Source organism: Pristis pectinata, chromosome 24 (genome assembly GCF_009764475.1).
Source record: "Pristis pectinata isolate sPriPec2 chromosome 24, sPriPec2.1.pri, whole genome shotgun sequence".
Lineage (NCBI taxonomy): Eukaryota > Metazoa > Chordata > Chondrichthyes > Rhinopristiformes > Pristidae > Pristis > Pristis pectinata.
Window position 1 is genome coordinate 34,370,443 of NC_067428.1, and position 23,260 is coordinate 34,393,702.

General features: G+C 49.2%; 1 protein-coding gene across 1 annotated transcript in view; it reads right to left on the bottom strand.

Moving 5' to 3' along the window:
• Window positions 1-5,498: 5,498 nt before the first annotated feature.
• The window catches only part of tmem161a (transmembrane protein 161A), a 28,013-nt gene continuing 10,251 nt past the window's right edge, over window positions 5,499-23,260 (bottom strand). Inside the window, exons 4-12 of the mRNA XM_052038144.1 lie at window positions 21,155-21,252; window positions 20,289-20,445; window positions 17,576-17,727; window positions 14,252-14,318; window positions 13,120-13,263; window positions 12,545-12,658; window positions 10,931-11,105; window positions 9,690-9,786; window positions 5,499-8,900 (exon numbers count right to left, since the gene is read on the bottom strand). Of these exons, the coding sequence (XP_051894104.1) occupies window positions 8,629-8,900; window positions 9,690-9,786; window positions 10,931-11,105; window positions 12,545-12,658; window positions 13,120-13,263; window positions 14,252-14,318; window positions 17,576-17,727; window positions 20,289-20,445; window positions 21,155-21,252 (1,276 nt within the window). The 3' untranslated portion in view covers window positions 5,499-8,628. The remainder of the gene's footprint in view (window positions 8,901-9,689; window positions 9,787-10,930; window positions 11,106-12,544; window positions 12,659-13,119; window positions 13,264-14,251; window positions 14,319-17,575; window positions 17,728-20,288; window positions 20,446-21,154; window positions 21,253-23,260) is intronic.

Consider the following 23,260-nt stretch of genomic DNA (forward strand, 5'->3'; position numbering starts at 1 on the left):
TTAGACACGCCTGCTGCCACCACCCCAGGCCTTCAGCCTAGCAACCGTCACTACGACAAAGGCCTAACTAGGCCCAAAAAACAGATGCACCATTTAACCTTGTAGAGCAGGGAGACCTGGAATCCTAGCATCTCATTAACTTAAACACTGATGCTTTTAATGTGGAGGCCAGACAGAGGCAGCATTTTTAACTCCTTGAATGCTGAACAGGGCTGATCTAGTGCATGCCAACCATCAGGTTTGTCCTGGATCACCAGGATTAATCCCAAGGTGGTGATGAGCAAAGCCTGGGGAAAAATCACTCCCGCACTAAGAATAAACATGGTGCATTCAAAACCACATCTTCTGAGTGCTTTTATCAGTAATGAAAATGTCAGAATGAAACAGAGTGCTGTTTGGTGGGATCAAAAGGTTGGATGTCAACCTCGAGTCCAGCCATTGGTACCCTGACACATAGCAGCACGAGCTCATGGTTCTTGGACCAAAAAACTAACAATATCCAGACATATTGTTGTGTTTTGCAGGAAGTTATCAGCTATGAGAAACTTTTAAAACTGGGACTACTACTGGTTTTTGAGGAATGTGACACAAAATAGTTAGTTTTTGAATATAAATCTGTTATTGCTAACGTTGCATTTCTCAAAGAGCTTCACTGGAGTTTTTAAAACAAAACCTGGCACAGAACCTCAAGTAAATATTTGGGTACATAAGCACACAGGGAATCTTGGAGGAGGGGATGGGAGAGGCAGGGAAAGGAATTCCAGGGCTCACAGACCATGAGTGTGAAGGAACAGCCACCAACGGTGCAGTGTTGGGGAATGACGATGCTGGAGGGTTCATGGTTCAGGGAGGGGTGAGGAGCTGATGTGCATTGAGAAGTTGCATGATGTTTTTGAGGAACAGTTGGCCATTCTGCTACTGAAGCAGCTACTGGGGAAAAATATGGGGGCAAAAATACAGTCTTTCCAAGTGTTAAAAGTAGCTGGAATATTTGTCAGATTTTCAAAGGCAGCAGCAGGAGGAAATGGCGAGTGGGAAAACATGAGTGTTGGTGTGAGCGGAGCAGGAGCCACGGCTGAATGACGAGCATCAGAGTGAATGTGCTACGTGGTTCACCGGTGAAATGGCTAATGCACAGTGGTCTCAATTCGTCTCCCTTGGGCACAGGCATGTAATGGCGGTTGTGTGCAATACCACTGCAAAATGTTATTGTGAGGATTAAGACATTGCATGTGACAGCATACACGTGAAGGAGGGAGCCGATGTTTGGGCAGAGTGGTGGTCAGGGGCTCAGGTACAATGATGGGGTCCCCAAACGGATCTCCCAGTGAGGGGGGGAGGAGACGATGTCAACTGTAAGTGGTTCTACTGGCCCCCACTGCCTTGCATCTGATCAGCAGGGTTCAGATGGGAGGGTGTTGACCTGAAACATTCACCTTGCCACACATGCTGCCTGTTCCCGGCGTTCCCTCTTTCTCTGCAGTGTGGGTTATGGTGGAGTGTAGTAACGTTCTGGGCCTGTTCGTGGGGTGAACTGCAGCTTGGTGAGTGCAGTAGGGAGTGTGGGCACCCACGGCAGGCTCTGGTGCCATAGAATCAGAGTGCTTTCCAACAGGACTTTAGACCAAGACCCTGTCAGCCGTCTGGGGTAGTTCCCATGGTGCCGCAGTGAAGGAGTCCAGGGGACAATACTTTAAACATCTCACTAGCTGTGGAATAAGTTGGGGTATTCTGTAAAGGATGTGGAAGGTGCTATTGGAACACAAGTTTTTATTTCTGTGTAGGTTTCTTTTCTTGTTCATGCCCAGGTTGCCCCGAGGAGACGCAGGTTGCTATGGTGCACAGGGTGAAGGTGCCAGTTGTGAAGGAACAGTCAAAATGTGCTCAAGTTCCTGGCAAATTCCTGGCCAGAGAATAGACAGTCCAGCCAAGGACTGCGCTTCTTACAGGTTCCAGTGAGGCCACAGGCAAGAGCCTGAACTTGTGCCTCAGGGCACTCCAGACAATTTACCCAACGTGTCTGTAAGATGGCAGCAAAATTACTGACCTGGGTGTCCTGATGTCTACACGCTAGAGTGAACATCCCTCAATAGTAGCTGTAGAACTTAGCTTTAACTTCAGACAATTTCAATAACTGAAGTTATCATCAGCAGTGGTGACGATCTGGTTCACTGATGTCCTGAGCTAACAGTCCACTGTTCTTAACCCAGCCAGAATATGTGGTTGACTTGTCACTGCCCACTTCACTGGTCCTGTGCGTGGGCCTTGCCCCTCCCGGACATGGAGTCAGTGGGGTAAGAAACGTGGTGTGGGGTGACCTCACATACAGGTTATTACATGGGTGCAGCTAGTTATGCCTCACAGGAGAGCTGGGAGAACACTCCACTGTTCCCCATGAGACAGGGGGTGTCTTTAGGGTGCACACAGGACAGGTGAGGCCTTGGTTCAACACCCAGTCTGAAAGACAGGAAACTAGGGGAAGGCAGAGTGGCCAAGGCACTGAGGCTGAGATTGGTTTCCCCTCTCCCTCTCCCCTGTCCCAATCAGCAGACATTGATGTACTCACTGTGAAATGGACAGAGTGTGGTATCTGACATTGCACACAATGACCCATGAACAATTATCTTCCATTTGTTCCTTGGAGAAATGGGAATTAGATTCACCTGGAAGGGGCACCTTGGTCAGTGTGAACCGGGTGAGTGGAAGGGCCTGTTTCCATGCTCTGCAACTCAACTCCTTTCCCAAACTCTGCACAGACCAGAGATCTCGAGTCCACATCAGGTGTCACATCCTTAAAAATCATCACTTTTATCCCAGCTCCACACTGCTGCTCAAAACTAGCCTGGATTCACTTTTAAAATTCAGTCCAACAATAAATAAGGGGTATTGGAATCAGCTGACAGCAATTCATCTCTCGTGAGTTAACCTAGTTTGAAACTGTTGCTGGTAATCTAATTAATTTGCAGGAATAGTCCAGCCTTTCTGCATGTGTGTGTGTGCAGCCAGACTATTGTGACGTTCTAAATCAATGTCTCATGTTGAACAACACCCACTTATAAATTATCTCTGCACCCCAGACAGTCTCACGGTCACACACTCTGGGCTGCCTACACTGCTCTCTGTTAAACACCTCTTTGTAACGTCACAACCTGTTCATCATCCTGTCAGAGCAACACCCAGCTGCTCCAAAAAGGCAGTCAAATTATAACCGCAGAATCGTTTATTAAATAACAGGATCTTAACTGCTCTGTGGCCGAGACCACCTCGTGCCCCAGCCATTGGTTTAGAGTTGGGTCTATGCCATTCCTTTCCAGCCCATCATCTTACATCAAAACGTAGAAAACCTACAGCACAATTCAGGCCCTTCAGCCCACAAAGCTGTGCCAAACATGTCCCTACCCTAGAAATTACTAGGCTTACCCATAGACCTCGATTTTTCTCAGCTCCATATACCTAACAGTCTCTTGAAAGACCCTATCGTATCTGCCCCCACCACCGTTGCCGGCAGCCCATTCCACACACTCACCACTCTCTGAGTAAAAAACTTACCCCTGACATCTCCTCTGTACCTACTCCCCAGCACCTTAAACCTGTGTCCTCTTGTGGCCACCATTTCAGCCCTGGGGAAAAGGCTCTGACTATCTACCCGATCAATACCTCTCATTATCTTATACACCTCTATCAGGTCCCCCTTCATCCTCCGTCTCTCCAAGGAGAAAAGGCCGAGTTCCCTCAACCTGCTTTCATTCCTACACACATTCTGGGCAGCATCCTAGTAAATCTCCTCTGCACCCTCTCTATGGCTTCCACATCCTTCCTGTAGTGAGGCGACCAGAACTGAGCACAGTACTCCAAGTGGGGTCTGACCAGGGTCCTATATAGCTGCAATACCTCACGGCTCCTAAATTTAATTCCCCGATGGAAGGACAATACACCATATGCCTTCTTAACCACAGAGTCAACCTGCGCAGCCGCTTTGAGCGTCCTATGGACTCGGACCCCAAGATCCCTCTGATCCTCCACACTGTCAAGGGTCCTACCATTAAGACTATATTCCGCCAACATATTTGACCTACCAAAATGAACCACTTCACACTTATCTGGGTTGAACTGCATCTGCCACTTCTCAGCCCAACCCTGCATCCTATCTATATCCCTCTGTAACCTCTGACAGCCCTCCAAACTATCCACAACACCCCCCAATCTTCATGTCATCCGCAAACTTACTAACCCACCCCTCCACTTCCTCATCCAGGTCGTTTATAATCATTGTTAATCCAGACATGGGGCAGGTCCAAGGTTACCAATGACTCCCTTTTTCATTGGCTGGATTTGATAGGATCCCAGAGGGCAGCTTCAACTGGCTTTTCTCCTGTGAGTGGCATCACACACTGGCCCCTACTTCCCACAGTCCCTAGCTCAGAGTTATACCAAGGGAGCTGTTACCCTGAGACAGGCAATGTTTTACAGCGGAGGAGCCTGGCAGGAACGACTTCAGCCAAGGATGATTGATCCCAATGTTTCGGTTGGAGCCGAAATGTTCCGAAGAGGCTGCTGTTACACCGGCTCCTGGTTTGGCTAAGAGTACTGAGGGGTAGCACGACAGCCTGGAGTCACCCATAGACTGGGCACAGCCAGGGCTGGGGAGCTAATGGCTTTTCAGGTACAACAGAACTTTCTGGTGGGAACGTTGTCCTGTCAGTGCAGCACAGACAGCTGCCCCCCCCCCATCCCGCCCATCAGAGAGCCCCCACCCTAGTCCCTCCTCCATCCAGCGCACCAGAGGACTCCTTCTCTTCCACACTGTCCCCATCTCCCTCGAGTCCTGGTGCTCAAATATTCACACCCTGCCAGTGAAAATTCACGTTACTCCCAACGGTTCACGGTTCATCCTCAGGGAGGGGAAGGGAAGGATGCGGAGCAGAGGACTGGGGCACAAAGGGATCCATTTGCCAAAGTCCGTATCACAGAACCACACAGAAGGGAAATGGTTCAAATAAAAAGTAGCAAGCACTGATCAAAGTCATCGGCACTGCTCGGATTCTTCAGCTGTGAGATCACAGAGCCAGAATTCGTGCAGATTGCTGGAGATGAGGAGCTGAATCAGGGCTGAGCTGTTTTCCCCTCAGGAAGTGCACGTGACCCGCACCAGAGAGCACCGAGGAGGTGCTGCACTGTATCTGAGAGGTGGCACCTCTGACAACGTTAAACCCAAGCTCTCAGGTGGTATGTGTAGAAGAACCACAACAGGAATTTCCGTCAGGTTTCCAGAATACTTAGTCCTAACCACAATCCTTAAAACCAGGTTCTGGCCACAATCCCAGCAGTTTGGGGGCTGTTTCCAACGATACCAACAGATGAAGCTTCAGGTGCACAGCCTTGGCTGTAGAGCAGCTTGGGACGTGCCAGGGCTGGAAGGAGACCATTAGAAATCCCAGCCTGTCTTTACTGGCAGAGGTCAGACTGCAGAACAATTATAAGAAATCACTGTATATTTTAAAATATGATTATATTTAAAATTCATTTCCAAAAACACACACAAACCACTCCATACTGCACGATTTCACTCCCCTTTAAATCATAAGATCAGTGAGGGTGGGTAGCGATCAGACGCGGGCGTGCACGGATACACACACACACACAGCCTCTGGTTTCACCCACAGTGGGCACCAGATTACAAAGCAGGGTAGAAGCCCCGTCCCATTCCCTGCACCCCCTCTCCACTGCCCAACACACCCCGCCTTCCCTTTCCCAGATGCTGGCGTTTTGATGAGAATCGCAGGATGACGCAGCTGCTCAGTGGCACTGTGTTCAAGGCAGAAAGGGATTTAAGGATGAAATTCAGCTTCAGAGGACAGCTAATGGGAGGGTTTAATATTTAATTCACATCTGGCTGGGATGGACTGGCCCTTTAACACATACAGCTTTATAATTAAGTCATTTGAGTGGAAATCAGACAGATCAGTGAATTGGGAGTCTCCTGGGAGTCTGTAGGGGCGGGTTTCTCTGGAGCAGCATGTGCCCCAGACAAACATTACAGGCTGGAGTCAGAGACTTTTGCACAGAGACTGATATGCACAAAAGAGGGTCTCAGAGGGACTTGGATCAGATGGTTTACTGAACCCTAACTGAAGGCAATTTACTTTACAGTAGCTGTTAAAAAGTGAGAGGTGTGTGCTTTTACAATTAGGGCAATCACATACTGCAGGGAAACTGGGGTGGTGGTGGGAGAGAGGCAGCCAGCACAGAACGAGGGAGACAGGGTGGGGACCCACTGCGTTGTACCTCGGTCCCTCCCTGGCCATGGTAAGCCCAGAGTGAGTGGCTCTGGGAGAAGGTGACACCTAAACCCTGCCTGGTCCCTGCTCCAACATGCCCATGGGGGAGATCTCACAAGAACCGTAGCTGGGGACAGAGTGACCCGACCCTCAGACCCAGCAGATTCATTATAAACAGGCCTCTTCCTCCTCCTCTCCCCAAACACAGAGGTAAAGTTGTTTTGAATGATCCCACCTCTGCAGTCTGATGTCCTACAGGACAAAGGGCATCAAGGTGAAATGCCAGCTCCTCTCCCCTTCTCCAATCACTGCACAACCTGCCAGGCATTTCAGGGTTTTCTGACTTGGTTTCAGATGTCTAGCATCTGCAGGTTTTTTATTTCCATGACCCTATCCCATGCTGTCCTCGTCCTGTGTTTGACAGGAGACGGGACGCAGTTTTACCTGTGCTCTCCCTGCCTTGGGAGACGTGCTGCTGCATGAACCCCCTTCCCTCAGTCACACCAGTGATTACCTTACAACCTGCTGCACGTGTTCAGTGAGAGGACAAGGTTTTGCAGCAGTTCATGTAAACATATTCATGGAATCATTCCCCTTGTGTTGTAAAACTATTGCAAATGATGCCTTGCCTACTGCACTCACCGATCCACAGACAAGGAGCAGCTTTGGAAACAGTAAAACTCACTGACATGGTCAGCACCATACACATGACTGCACCCCTACAGCACGAAGCTGGCAGTTTCTAGAGGGGGGCAGGTGAGGGTACACCCCACCATAACCACCAGCCCCTTGTCTCCAAACACTCCCTCTGCCTCACCAGCTTTGAAACACTGCAGCTTCCAGTCTCATTCCCAAAACTCCAGGGGAAACAGCTCACCTGTCACCGTCCCCCAGCCCTGGGGAGCGCTGCACTGTCAGATAGATGGAGCCTCGACTTTACGATTGGACTTTAAGTGAGGCTCCATCTACCAGATCCCGCAGAACCATCTCGATGAGCAGCAGGTCACCCCCCTCTCCCCCCCACCTTGTGCCTTGACCATCGTTCTCCAACCCGCTGCCATGGACACACTTGTTCTGGTCACAACCTGAACTTGCTGGCAGCAAAATCAGCTGTCCCATTGTCAAAATGAACACCATCGACCCTTCAACTATTTCAGTGGCTACAAAGTGCCCCCTGACTTCCTGAGCAGCTGAAAGAGGGAACGCTGTGGGCTCCCAGACATTGCTTCACCTCCTTGGGACATGTCCTTACTGCCGGGTGGGTGTAACCTGGACAACAGCTGGGAATTCCCTGCCTCTCCATCCCAGCTGTGCCACGATTCACCCCCGGGCACTGCCCCCACTGACCCACTCGGGAACAGGGAGGGGGCGCCTTCAGGCTGCTCATCAAGGCTCAGAAACACCCAAGCCATTGTCACGTCCCAGCGTTAAGGCACGCTGACCCCTTGAGGCTGCAGCACACCGGGCTGGGGGGAGGAGGGGTAGGTGGTGGGGGGCAGTCTGAGGACCAGAAATGGAACAGTTATGTAACATAGGTCAGTGCTGACACAAGGCCGGTGTTTTTGGGGGGTGGGGGCAAACATTGCTCTCAGTTCTCGTTGCGCAAGATGGGGAGTGGGTCGGGACCTTGGGTTGTCAGACATTCCTGGTACGGAGGGGTGACGAGGAGACCCAGAGCTCTGTCAGTCTATTTCAGCAGGTTTGATCGCTCAGTCCCAGCTGGAGTCCGGCCCACTGCCCCACACCTCCTGTGGTTTCTGCCCTCCCCACACGCAGTTACCGTCAAGGTGGATGACCAAACACAATTTGACCCTTCGCTGCCTTTGCGATGCCCCCACTCGAGAAACGGTCACCACGCTCCAACGTGAGAAATGCAGTGGAAGCCGAGGAGGGGGCACAGTTTGAACAAAAACAATCCAGGTCATGAACATTAAATGGACCACAGAGTGCACCGGGAACACACGAGCCACAAGCTCAGCCACTGCTGATCAGGAGAGGAAACCCTGCAGGAGTTTGGCAGACAGGCCACCCTGCGCCTTGCTCAAGTGCGAGGGCAGCAGGCTCTTCAACTCGGAGGCATCACATACTGACGGGGACGTGACTGGATAGTAGGTAAAGCACACGCTGGCTGGTTGTACCTTCTCCATGGGCAGTCAAAGAACAGGGGAAGGGGAGACAGTTCACACCTGTGGTGACGTTCCTGAGAGTCAGGAATCAGCACATTCGGGGGAAAAAGAAGCAGAAACTGACAGGAGGTTTGTTTGAGCTCGATTGTTTGCCCGGGCTCCAGAGTGGCAGAGTGAGGGCACTTGATAGCAGACACAGTCCCACGAATGAACCACCCACCTTCCTACGAGCCCATGAGGTACTGATGGAAGTACAGGCCGAAGAGATTTGTCACCACCTGACAAGCAGCCAACCACCAGGTCAGGAAGGAGAAGAGGCCTCGGTAAAAAAGGGGTGTGAAAACACTCCGCAGGGTTCCCAGCGCAGCCGTGATCTGCGAGACCGCCATTCGATAATCATCCTCTTCGCCAGAGGAACTGCCCGGGGTACGTGGATTGGCATCGATGGCTGGTGAAACTCCAGGGGGCTCCGGGTACAAACCCCAGGAATAGTCTCCTGAAAAAGGTGGAACAAATAGAATTACCGAGCTGGAGCACAGGAGGCAGTGGTCAGAGGAAGGTCCAGAAGAAAGAGGGAGAGGGGAACTGGATGTCTGCCTTCAGCACCAGGCAGGATAAGCTGCCTCAGAGGACCGGGAAAATAAGACTGCCACTCACTCACGAGTTAGGAGAATAAGTGGCAGTCTCACTGGGATGTGGGAGGGATTGGCAGGGCTGGAATCTGGAACCAGGGGCACGGTGTGAGGAGATGGGGTCAGCTGTTTAGGACGGCAGTGAAGGGAAGTTTCTTCATTAGAGGTTTGTGGATCTTTGGACTGCCCTCCCCAGAGGCTGAGAATGCTCCGCCACACAGTGTATTCAAAGCCGAGGTTGGGAGATTTCCGGATCACAAGGAATCAGGGAGCGTGTGACCAGGCAGGAATGCCGAGGTGCAGGATCTCCGAGTCATTGTACTAGTGACTGGATGAAGCAAGGATGGTGCACAACGTGCTCAGAGAGAATGCAGTGAGTGCCAGGGGAATCCTGAACAAAACCTTCCAGCCTGATCACTCAGGACTGAAATCAGGAGGGTGGAAATGAGGAACTCTCTTCCCCAAAATCTGCACTAGGGAGTGGAGTTGCCACGACCGAGGTCGATGGGTTTTTGTTGGATGTCGATGGGATGTATCCAAGATGAGTAAACAGAGTCGAAGTGATCAGCAGAGAGGTGATGGGCACCAGGGTAAGGCTGCCGTCCCCAGTATGTGGTCCCCAATATAATACATGACTACTTGCTGGTTCTTACCCATGACTTTAAGCAGCAGAGTGGAGTGCAGGAGGAGGATTGTAGGGCCCAGATACTGCACGGTGACCACACACAGATAGCAGAACACTCGAGAAATCTGGGGAAGGAGAAGCAAAAACATCCTGTTAGTCACTTAACACAGACACAACTGTCTATAGAATACACTGGAGGGAATCACAGCAGTGCATCAGAAATCCCCCGGGATCAGGATCTCAGGATCTCGACACGATCCCTTACCTCAAAGTCTGGGAACAAGCACTTGGTAATATCAACTCCAGGCAGCTTTATTCTTAATAGAAACTCTCAAACGCCTTGCACTGGCTCATCGTTATCTGTTATTCTGTACATAACCTCCAACTCCAACTCCAACTCCCCCCCACCCCCCTCCATTGGATTCCAGCCTGTACCTCACCCCTAGACACCTGGTATTCACTGATTCAATCAGACTTCAGCCCATTTCTCATTCCTGGTTAGTTGCTATTCTATATATAACCCCACAGAATTCTTGATTAGAATCCTGGCCTGGGGTTTCAAGAGACAGCTGATGTCCAATACACGGCAGACACCTAATTATCTTAGATCACTACTTTTTCGAATAATTGATTCTACGAAGAAAATGTTGGATCTTTCCAATCTGCTCAAGAACAATTAGCCTCACCATGAGTAGCTGTCGTTTTCCTGGCACCCCTCATGTGATGACACAGTCCACGCAGGAAGCTGCGACAGACCGGGGACACTGAGCTTGTACTTGGGTTTACACAGAGAGACCCAGGGCAGAGGTGTTGAGTAACTGAGTCACTGGAGCTGCTTAACGTCAGGGATGTGGAGCTGGGGATTAGTGAAGTACAACGGCCCCACCACTGGTAGGCAGACGTGGCAGCTTTACACTGAAGCTGGCTTTATAAAGATGGAATGGGGCTTCGATGGAAAATACTGCCAACGTGTTACTGAATGTAACAAGAATTATGTTGTTGGCAGGATGTGTGGCAGATTTTAAGAACGCTACAGATGAACAGTAGCCACATGTTACCGGGCCTATTTTTGTGGTAACTGAACAAATCGCAGTTACAGGCCAACCACTTTCACTAAGGAGGACAGGATGATATTTTGGTTCTGTATACCTTTCAAAAGAATTAGAAGAAATTCTGACTCCCATGGTTAACTAGATTGAAGCTGCTGTGAGTTGGGTGTTGTGTATACAGCGTAACAGGTCCTCCTCCTTCCCACAATGCCATGCTTACCTTCCGCTGAATTTCGATCATGGAGATGTAGCCAGCCTCCTTCCTCATTTGCTCCACCCACCTCTCGGCCAGGTTCAGGTAGGCCTGCAGGTGGTAGCGGGTCATCAGCAGGCGCAGGGCGCAGAGCCCCAGGATCATCCACAGGCGCATCGTGTCGTACATAGAGTCAGACATCCTTTGGCAGCAGGCGAGAAAGGCCGGAATCAGAGCGATCACATCACCGCAGGAGCCCCGACCGTACAGGATCAGGAGCGAAGCAAACAAGAGATTTCCCAGACCCCAGGGTTGAGGGAGAGAAGCGAGACGCAGTGCTGGTTCGGGCGCAATGTGCAGAGCCCAGAGCATTAGGCACCATTTTCAGACGAGAGTCAGGTCCTTCGGGAAGCACAAAGGGTCAGGGAAACCTCAACCCTTCCTCCCCCTCTCACCCACCCATTCATGGCCCCAAGTCACACACTCCACCCAATGCACACATCTACCCCCACAACCCGGTGAGGGTCAGGATCCACTGCAAGGCTCAAACTTTGAGACTGAGAAGCTAGTGGACAGCTACTATGGATTACAGAACCAACGCAGATAAGGTGGACACAGATCAGGCAAGATCCAACCGTGTGACAGAGCTGGCCTGAGCAGCTGAATGACCCAATGTAACTCCAGTGCGTAAAACATCATAAAAAACTATTCAGGATGGGGAAGAGAAAAAAAATCACCTGGTCACTGCGCTGCAGAATGATTAATTTGCAACATTAACCATGAAAAACTCCACAAATTGATGCCCAACATTAACGGTTCATTCTCCAGGGTTCAGGAGAGGCGCCTTCTGCAGGCTGCGAACAGCCATGCCGTTACTGTCCTCAACTGTTCAGGGGTCAGAGACAAGGACGGTCCTGCCATTTCACTGGGATCCACGCCCATCGAGTCTTTCTCTACAAGGACAAACGAGAAGCCCCAGAGGACACCTTGCGTTCCAACCCTCCAGGAATTGAAAAGAAACTCTGAGCCACATCCAGGGAAGACACGTCCTGACTTATTACAGCTAATGGTTGGGCTGTAAGTGGGGAAATGAAATGGCCATGATTACTGCTAGTCGGTAACAAACATTCTGCTTGCTATCCAATTGGCTGCAGAAAGGCAATGCGCCTGGAAGATGGACCAATAGGGTGTGGAGGGACAGTTCAGAGAAAGATTGGGAACTCTACACTACCCATGGCAAAGGGGAACTGCAGCATAACGGTTACATTACCAGACCAGAAACCCCGAGGACAGCGCATGACTTGAGAGGTTCAAACCCCATTGTGGTAGGTGGTGAATTCAAACTCAATTAATTCAGACCAGGGATTATGGAGCTCATCTCAGCAACAGCAGCCACAAAGTCAGCTGTCATTAGAAACCAGACAGCCAAAACCACTCCAGACCTGCACCAACCAGCTGCTCCCTGAAGTTACCCAGCAAGACCCTGTTCAAGGACAATTTGGAATAAGCAACAAACGTTGTGGGGGTGTACCCAGGGGCAGAGTTCAGCCTTGTGTTCCCTCTCCCGCACAGAGGGGTGTGTGAAGTGATCAATGTGACGTGTACATCAAAGGCCAGCGCCAAGCTGGGTCAGGTACTCACAGCTGGACCTTCTCCTTCCCGAAAGGAGCGTTGATAACAAAGTCTCTGCTGATTGGCTTCACCCAGAGCAACAACACGGCGACAGGCAACAGGAAGTTGACGTACAACAGGATCCTGGGAAAGGGACACAAGACCATGAGCCCCAGCACACCATGCAGGCAACAGCGGCCGAACAGCAGGCACCCTGCCGAGGCAGTGCAGGAAGGGAAGGCTTCAGCGAGGAGCAAGGTAACCAAAGGCCGAGTCCATCAGGCTGAGACAACAACTTCCATTTCTATAGCACCTTTAGTGGATAGAACGTCCCAGGAGGTGCGTCACAGGAGGCAGCGTGAGGTACAAGGCCAGATGTCAGAAGTGGGTTTGAAGGAAGGTGACACAAGGCAGAGACTCCAGAGCTCTACGCAAACTGCCCACTCAGCACCAGCAGGTAACCCCGCCATCTATGGCCCCGAGCTGCCTCTTCCATGTCCTACCATGGACCAGACAGCCTATCCTAGCTCTGTTCCACCATCAGCTCCTTTCTACAAGGGCTCATTAACGTACTGCACTGTTACTGCCACAGCTTCATTACTTACTGTGTCAAAGGTTTGTCTGCAGTCATCCTGAGAGCATCTAAATGAGTCTGTGCCATCCGCAGGCCTGGGAACGTTAAACATGCTCCAATAAACGAGGCAAGTCCAACCAGTGTGAGCTTGAAGATCAACCTGGCAACTGAGTACCTGCAATAGAAAGGGACTGTCATCATCACTTGTGTGAGGGTGACCTTCCACCCGGGGAATGAGTGTGTGGGAACAGACACCAAACTCGCCCAATAATGATGTCCATTGGTTTCACTCAAAAATCAGAACCGCTCAAAGAGCCAGCACAGACTCCATGGGCCGAATGGTCTCCTGTGCAGTAGCACATCTGATTCTGTGACTGGCATTAATTAAAAAAAATCCTTTCCCATCTGCGGTACAACAATCTCACACGGCACATATCCGAATGCCCTCAAACTCAATATCGAAATCACTGCAAATAATACTGTACATACTATAACAATCGATTATATTGCTGTTACAGAGTTCTGATGAGGAGTCAGATCTTTGGAATTAACTCCATTTTGCTCTCTCACCTTGGGATGTTGAACCTCCGCAGAGAGAAGGGGCCTTCGTATAACCTCTTCCTCAAAGGGAAATGCTTTGGGAGAGCCTTGGTGTGAAACAGGCTGCCAGACGGGTACAAACATTCTAATCATCACCAAAACCAGTGTTTCCATTGTGCCTGTTGTGGTCTCATGCACTGCAAGGTATTTGCAGATAATGCAGCTCTGTGCTTTGCAGTAGCAGCCAAGTTGTGCACAACAAACCTCCCACAAACAACAAACCTGTAACATCAGATGGCCTTCTGGTGACTTTGGCTGAGATGTAAATTTAGGGTCAGTGGGGAGAGAACTCCCTTCTAATCCAACATCCACCCAAAGTGGCAGAAGGAGCCTCAGTCTGAAGTCACACACTAAAGCTGGTACATCCAACTGTGCTGCATTCCTTCATCACTGCTTTGGAGTACCATGTAGAGAACTGCACCAGTCTCCAGAGTGGGGCACCTACCCATGGCCACATCGACAAGGCAAGAACGCCATCCACAAAGTCATGGATGGAAGAAAAATCCAAAGAACAAGTTTTGTAAAGGCAAAACTTGTTAATGTAAGAAAAGAGAAACACTTACGGCCAGATGTTGTCCAGTCCTAGCTGCCTGAAGAAGACCTGCAGGTTTTCATACAAGCTGGCAAACCCTGTGTGGATATCAAAGTCACAGAGAGGTGGTCAGTGTTTGGAGATACAAGAGCCAGTTCTCATTTCATCTGCCTACCTGGCGGCTTCACCTGGTGACTAGTGTGAGACAGACAAGGAAGATGCCACAGTCCCAGCTCACTCAGCGATCTCAGGCCAGCTGGCATTACAATGACAGCGCTGCCCAGTGGCATTGTGGCTGCTTCACAGTCCCAGTGACCCAGGTTTGACTCTGACCACCACCATCTGTGTGGAGTTTGCACGTTTTCCTTGTGACTGTGTGGCTTTCTCCCACATCTCCTCCTCCTCTTCCCTCCCACATCCCAAAGATCAGAGAGCTGTGCAGTCACACAGCACAAAAACAGGCTCTTCAACCACCATGCCCATGCAAACTCCGATAGGTTAGTTGACCGGCCCCTGGTGTATAAGTGGCTGGTAGGAGAATCAGGGGCATGTGAGAGGGAATAGGGTGCAGGGAAGTGTATTTGATGGGATTGAGCTGTGAGCTGGCATAGAATTGATGGGCCAAATGGTCTCCCTTTGCACAATAAGGAAATAAAATCAGCTGCTGTCCCATTATTGGAAGAACAAGCTGAACATCTCCTCCTGCTGCAGGGAAAGGGCAGGCTGAGGCCAAGGCCGGACAGGACACTTGTTGTGGCAGCAGCCTGTTGGCCAACACCTCCACTTCCGGACAGTAACCGGTCTGGAGAGAGTGTGGGTTGGGATGTCACCACAGTCAGACATGTGGAAACAAGCCCTCAGTACACAAGGCAGCACAGTAACCGTGAGCTCACTGGACAGGAACACACCACATCTGCAGGGACAAAGCTTCATTCTGATACTGCCTTCTCACTAACGTTGCAGAGTCTGCCTGTTCTGACAGGTCCTGCCCACCAGAGTAACTGATCAGCAGGCTATCTCAGGGTCAGCAAGTCACCCCATTGTGACCCCGGATCACTCATGGGCCAAGACGAACTGTCTTCCCTGAAAGTTGTTACATAGAACAGCTCTATAAAACTCTGGTTGGACCACACTGAGGGTAGTGTGTTCAGTTCTGGTCACCCTCATTATAGGAAGGATGTGGAAGCTTTACAGAAGGTACAGAGGAGATTTACCAAGATGCTGCCTGGATTGGAGAGCATGTCTTATGAGGAAAGGTTGAGTGAGCTAGGGCTTTTCCCTTTGGAGCGACAGAGGATGAGAGTTGACTTGATAGAGCTGTATAAGATTATGAGAGGCACAGACAGAGTGGACAGCCAGCACCTTTTCCCCAGGGCAGCAATGGCCAATACCAGAGGGCATCCATTTAAGGTGAGTGGAGGAACATTCAGGAGAGACATCAGAGGTAGGTTTTTTCCCCACAGAGTGGTGGGTGCCTGGAACGCACTGCCAGGGGTGGTGGTAGAGGCTGATACAACCGGGACATTTAAGAGACTCTTAGCTAGGTACATGGATGTAAGTTTATGGGCTGTGTAGGATAGAAGGGTTAGATTGATCATGGAGGAGGTTTACATAGGTCGGCACAACATCGTGGGCTGAAGGGCCAGTACTCTGCTGTACTGTTCCATGTCTAGTAAGGAACAGGCCCTTCAGCCCATCATGTCTGTACCGACCATGATGCCAACCTAACTAATCGTATTTGCCCGCACATGGTCCGTATCCCTCCATTCCCTGCCTGTTCACGTGTCTGTCTTTATGCCTCTTAAATGTCTCTGTCATATCTGCTTCAACCACCCCCAGCAGTGTGTTCCAGGTACCTACCTGTGTAAAAAGTCCTCTAGTATCTGACATTGCCATCCTGGGGAAAATACTGACTGTCGACCCTATCTATGTCTCTCATAATTTTAAATACTTCTGTCAAGTTGCCCCTCAGCCTCTGAAGCTGCAGACAAAACAGTCCAAGTTTGTCCAACGTCTCCTTATAGCTTATACTTTCCTATCCAGGCAACATCCTGGTGGACTCTTCTGCACCCTCTCCAAAGCCTCCACATCCTTCCTGTAATGCAGTGACCAGAACTGCACACAATACTCTAAATGTGGTCTAGCTAAAGTTTTATACAGCTGCAGTGCGACTTCCCAACTTTTATAGTTAATGCCCCACCGATGAGGGCAAGCATGCTGTACGTCTTCTTGTGTTGCCACTTTCAGGGAGTGATGGAGTTTGACCCCAAGACGCCGCTGTACATCAATGCTAAGAGTGCTGCATTTACTGGATACTTTCCTCTTGTACTTGATCTCCCAAAATGCATCATCTCACACCTGTCTGGATCAAACTCAATCTGCCATTTCTCCACCCAAATTTCCAACTGATTTATGTTTTGCTGTATCCTTTGACACCTTTCTTTGTTATCCTTGAGTGGACCCACCATTTCCCTCACCATCGTCTTGCTCCCAATGCATGTAGAAATGCCTTGGGATTCTCCTTGATCCTCCTCGCCAAGGACATTTCATAGCCCATCCTAATTTCTTGTTTAAGTTCTTCCTGCTTCCTCTATATTCCTCAAAGGGCCCTGCCCTATTTCAGCTTCCTAGACGTTACACATGCTTTCTTTTCCTTTTTGATTAAACTTACAACATGTTAAACAACATCTGGCAGCTTCCATTGCCATCTGTAAAGCTGACACCATTTCTTCAGTTATTTCCATTCTTTGTCGTGGACGGATTTAACTCTCAGTTGCTCACCCATCACAACAACTGTAAAACTACTAAACGTTGCAGTAACACTAATCCATTTTCAGGACCCGGTGTAGCTGGCAAAACCAGCACTTATTTCCGTCTCCAGTTACAGCTGGGCAGAGCCCACAACAGATCAATGAAAAACCATGTACAGACTGAAGCTTTTCTGCTCTCTGGACCAGGGACGTTCCCTTGTACCAACAGTCCAGTGACCTCACTGCCACATTGCTAGCACGTGGCTGCTTCTTGTACTGAAGACTTGTTTCCACTACCTCAAGCCACCTTGTTGGACCACAGCACAATTAGAGAGAGTGTTCCAGGATGCCACACAGCAATTAAGTAAGTGATGTATTTTCAAGCTCGGACAGTGCACGGATTGGAGAGGAACATTAGATAGTGTTGGTGCTTCCTGAACCTGCTGTCCTGGTCCTTGCAGGTAGTGGAGCAGGAGGGTGAGGAAGAAGTGGTTCTGTACTTGGTATGGGAGCACTCAATGACAGTAATCACAAATCTACCTAACCACACTGTTATTACACTCCTTGGGCTGACATATTATGAACATTATTTCCAAGAAACTCACCTGGCTCAAGACCAAACTCCAGATAATCCTCCCGCACCACCAGCACCAACATGGCAACGAGTACGAAGAGGAAGGCGAAGGTCAGGCAGACGGAGCGCTCCCCTCCTTCCTCCGTCTTGAAGTAATGAGCCATCAGAGAGAAGAGAAGTTTACTGCGCGCGCTGTGTCAAGGTGAGCAAGAGGTTTCATGGAAAAAGCAAACTGAAATAAGGACATTCTGTGGCTTATTGGGACAGAGTTTAAAACCACGCCACTTGGAATTGTTTCGTCAGTGAACCTTACCCATTTGGGGAACCAAACACATCCTGCTCCGGGAAGGACAACTAGACAGGCAAGGACCAAACTTCATGGCCACGGTTCCAACTCTGTAAACTGGTTGCAGTCATTCAAACCCATGCCTGTCCTGTCACTCACTCACATTAAAAAACTGACCCTTCACAGGAGTTACTGAGCCATGTAAAGGATACAAAAGGAACAACTAAATCATCGGTCAAGAGTTTTATGGACTATTCTAAAGGCGAAGTGGTGGTGGGGCAATTGAGGCAGATGATGCCCAGCCTCCAGTGGTAGAGATCAGAGACAAACAGGAGGGACTCTGGGATCACAGGGCATTGGAGAGCTGGGAGAAATTGCAGGTTTAGGGAGGGACAAGCCATAGGGGAACTCAAATCAAGGATTTTAAAATTGAGACATTTCTGACACGTTTGACTTTATCTCAGCTTCCTTTACCCAAAGGTTGAACATCCTATCATAGCCTTACCCAACACTTGACACAAAAATTGCTGTTGTAGATAGTGAGGAAGGTCAGTTGGAAATTTGGGCAGAAGGATGGCAGTTGGAGTTTAATCTGGAGAGAAGTATACAGTTGACGGCAGGACTCTCAGGAGCACTGAAGTCCAGAGGGAGCTTGGGCTGCAAGTTCACAGCTCCCCGAGAGTGGTAACATAAGTAGATAGTGTAGTAGGGAAGGCACAGGGCACGCTTGCCTTCATCAGTTGGGGCACTGAGTATAACAGGTGGGAAGTCTTTGCAGCTGTACAAGGCTTTGGTTAGGCTACATTTGGAGTAGTGTGTGCAGTTCCAGACACCTCAACTTGCAATAATGCTGTTATGATTATTCTCTTTATTTTGTCATGAAAGTTGTCTATGATTTATGTTAATTTACGTTTGTAATGAACTGTGCTGCTGCCGCAAAGACTAATTTTCATGGCATTTATACCGTATGTTCATGCCCATGGCAACGAACTTGAACACACTACAGGAAGGATGTGCAGGCTTTGGACAGGGTGAAGAGGTTCACTGGTATGTTGCCTGGATTGGGTGTATTAGCCATAAGGAGAGGTGGGAAAATCTTGGATTGTTTTCTCTGGAGCATCAGAGGCTGAGGGGAATTACGAGAGGCATGGATAGCGTAGACAGTCAGAATCTTTCTCACAGGGATTAAATGTCGAATAGTACAGGGCATGCGTTTATGGTGAGAGGGGAAAGTTAAACGAAGATTTACGATGCAAGTTTTATTTTAATACACAGGGTGGTAGACGCCTGGAAAGTGCTGCAAGGGGCAGTGGTTGAAGCAGGTATGAGAGCAACATTGAAAGGGCATTTAGACAGGCACATGAACAGGCAGGGAATGAGGGGATACAGACCATGTGCAGGCAGATGCGATTAGTTAGATTGGATCATAGTTGGCACAGACATGGTGGGCTGAAGGGCCTGTTCCTGTGCTGTATTTTTCTGTTTTATGTTAACAATACATTTCTAGTGCAGAAGATCACATTGTCTCCTTATACCTGCCGTGACCCACTGCTGTCAGCCAACAACACAACGCACCACCCTCCCAGGACCTGTCAGAGCTACAGGCAGATCCTGGTCCAGGGCACCAGTGTAGGGAGCAGGCAGTGGGTGAGAGGAGGGGCCCAGCCCAGTAGGTTGCCCTTGTTGACTGTTATTCTATAATTACAATGGTCACGGAGAGACGGGGCAAGTTTGTTTATCCTTGATGATTCCTCAAGGAGGAAGATTTGCAGGGCTGTAAACAGTTCAATTCATTACACAGTCATCTCTCTGCAGGGGACAATGTCATTAACCACTTTTACAGCTTGTCACAGAGTCAATGGTTAGATAGTAGATTAACACATTGCAACTGGCTGAAGGACAGTTTGCAGCAGCCTCTCTCTCACCACTTAGTGCAAAACTTCAACAAACTTTACAGACTTAAGAGTTACAGTGAAGGGATTTCCCTTACAGTCTTGATTCCTTACACCTGCCATTATTAAACTTTAACGGTAACAAGTCCACTCTAACACTGTAGCTCTGAAAAGACTGGCATTTGTTGCACCTTTCACAAAGGTGGATTACCTCAGAGCACTTTACAGCTAAAGAACTTTGTAGATTTGCAACACTGGAAATGCAGTACACAGCAAGATCCCACAGATACAATTTGTTAATGACCAGATAACCTGTTCCCAGAATGAGAGCTGGAGACAAATATTGACCTTTGAAGAACGTGGTATTCTTGCTGGTCTCCATCAGACTTTTTGCCTCCACCTGAGAGCAGACAGGGCCTCCGATTAACTTCTTACCCAAATGGTGTCTCTGACTGGGCAGTGCTCGCACAGTCCTGCTCTGAAACATCAGCCTGTTAGCTGTTTGAAGGGAAAGGTTCTATGTGCACAGATGAGGGATGGGGGTATTGCTGTTGACACAAGGATACATCCCAAAGACTAATGTGAGCAGGCACCACAGCATGCCTACGTTGACCTCCCCTTGAACGTTGAGCAGACTGTAGTAGGCCTCTGTGAACACGTAAACCAGCGTCGCATACAGGACAAAGTCCACCAGCCACTGGTAGTCCAGGAAGTAGCGCAGGACTAAAGGAGACACAAAGGAAGAAGGAATTCACCATAATACACAGAAATCACAGTGGGTTTGGCCAAGCCAGGCCACAGTGATACTGGACCTCCACTTGGGTAGTATTGTTAACCTTGCCGCCTCACACCATTCCCACTTCCCTGTTTTCCTCCAATCATTGCACAACCTTCAGTGTGCTCAAGGAATCTGCTCCAAACATGGCAAAACATCTGAAGGAGCTGCACAGGAGGGATTGTCAGAAACAATCAGCACTGGTGACCAAAGGTTGGGCAGAGGGAGGCTGTAGCACCAGTGAGGATGAAAGAGGTGGAGAGGTTTAAGGAGGGAGTCTCAGAACTCAGCTGAAAGGGATTTCCTCCAGCAGAGGGGCAGTGCGAATGAAGGAAGCTCAGGGTGCTAGAATTAGAGCACACGGATGAAGGAAAGCTGGAGGGGTTAACGAGTCAGATATGATAAAGGGAATGGATGAAAAATATTTCAAAATGGATGTATTACTGAACTGATCAGCAGCTTAGATGCAGTGTTACACAAGCTGGGCGCAGGGTAAGGTGGAAGGAGTGTTAGGGGACTGCCTGTGGAATGGCCCCCAGCACCTTTGGGAGAAGAGGGGCAGGTACCCTTCCCACAGTTCCTCCTGTCTAACCCTCAAAGCCAGGGTAGGCACTGCTGCTGCAACAGTGAAAGACCGAGTCACCACACGCTCCTTACCCAGAGCATCCAGAGGCTTGATGGGCGTGGCTTCCAAGGACAGCTTTATATCTTTGGGCACCATCTCCGGTTTGTTCTCAGTCACACCATTTTGTCTCCTGTCAACAAGTGGAAAATTCAGAAGCCTGAGAGCAGGCCGCGCACTCAGGGGCCGCCTTGTTTCTACACCTCATCAGCGTCTGTGTTTCATAACACCACTTGTGGGGTAGAGAATCCCAAAATTTCACCACCCTGCGAGTGAAGAAGTTTCTCATTCAGGCAACCCTGTGAGCCCATGAACCTGGAATTCAGACTCCTCAGTGCAGGGAGCATCCTCTACAAACTCACCAGGTCAAACCCCCTTAAAATTGGAACGTTTCAGTGCAGTTGTGTCTCATTCTTTTAAATTCCAGATAATAGAGGCCTAGTCTAGAATATCTCGCCTCATAAGACAGACCTCTCATCCCAGGGATCAGATCAGTGAATCTCTGCTGCATTTCCTCTCCAGCAAGTGTCTCATTATTGGATTCGGAAACCAACATTGTACATAATGCTCCAGGTGTAGTATCCCCAAAGCTCTATATAATTGTAGTGAGACATATTTATTCCAAGAGGCTTTGAGTATTATCTATCTGCATTTAGAAAGGTAAGGATAGTCAGCACAGCTTTGTGCGTGGGAAATCACGCCTCACAAGTATGATTATGTTGAAGAGGTGACCAAGAGGATTGGTGAGGGTAGGACAATAGATGTAGTCTATGTGGACAAGGCTACTGACAAAGTCCCGCATGATCCAGAATGTTAGATCACATGGGATGCAGGGTGAGCTAACCAATTGGATACAAAATCGGCTTGGTGGGAGGGTTGTTTTTCAGACTGAAGGTCTGTGTCCAGTGGGCTGCTACAGGGCTCGGTGCTGGGTCACCTGTATTAACGGTTTGGATGAGAATGTAGGTGGCAGGATTCGCAGGTGTGCAGGCAACATCAAAATTGGTGGCGTGATGGACAGGGAAGAAGGTTGTTTAAGGTGACAACAGGAACTCGATCACCTGGGGAAGTGGGCCAAGGAATGGCAGATGGAGTTTAACTCAGATAAGTACAAAGTGAGGCATTTTGGTAGGTTGAACTAGGCAGGACGTATATAGTGAATGACAGGGCGCTGGGGAGTGTTGTAGAACACAGACACCTAGGGGTACAAATACATAGGTCCCTGAAAGTGGTGACACAAGTAGAGAAGGTGGTGAGAAAGGTGTATGGCATGCTTGCCTTCATTGGATGGGGCATTGAGTACAAGAGTTAGGATGCTTGTTACAGCTGAATAAGATATTGGTGAGACCACACCTGTAACTGCGTGCAGTTCTGGTCACCATACCATGGAAAGGATGTGATTATGCCAGAGAGAGTGCAGAAAAGATTCCCAAGGATGTTGCCAGGACTGGAGCAGTTGAATTATAAGGAGAGACAGAGACTGTTTTCCCTGGAGCAAAGGAGGCCGAGAGATGACCTGATAGAGGTTTATAAAATTATGAAGGGCATGGATAGGATGGATGGTCACAGTCTTTCTTCCTGGGTAGGAGAGTCTAAAATTAGAGGGTGTAGGTTTAAGGCGAGAGGGGAAAGATTTAAGGGGGATCTGAGGGGCAAGTTTTTCCCACACAGAGGGTGGTGAGTGTATGGAACAAGATGCCAGAGGAAGTAGTAGGGGTAGGTACAATTACAACACTTAAAAGACACTTGGACAGGTACATGGATAGGAAAGGTTTAAAGGGATATGGGCCTAATGCAGGGAAATTGGACTAGCTCAGGAAGACACCTTGGTCGACATGGACAAGTTGGACTGAAGGGCCTGTTTCCATGCTGTAAAAATCTGTGAGTACAAGATGAAAATCCAATTTACTATTTGCCTTTCTAATAGCCTGCCGAATGAACACATCAGCTTTCAGCGTCTCGAATAAGAGAACATAGAATTGTTCTACGTTATAGAATTAATGTTATAGAATTATGGTGTTCATAGAATTAAACTAGAATTGTTGGGGGGTGGGAACCGAACTGAAGAGACTGGGGAAGAGGTGTTTGGCTCTCAAACAGAGAAAGCTTGTAGTTGGTACGAGAGGAAGGATAGGCAGGTG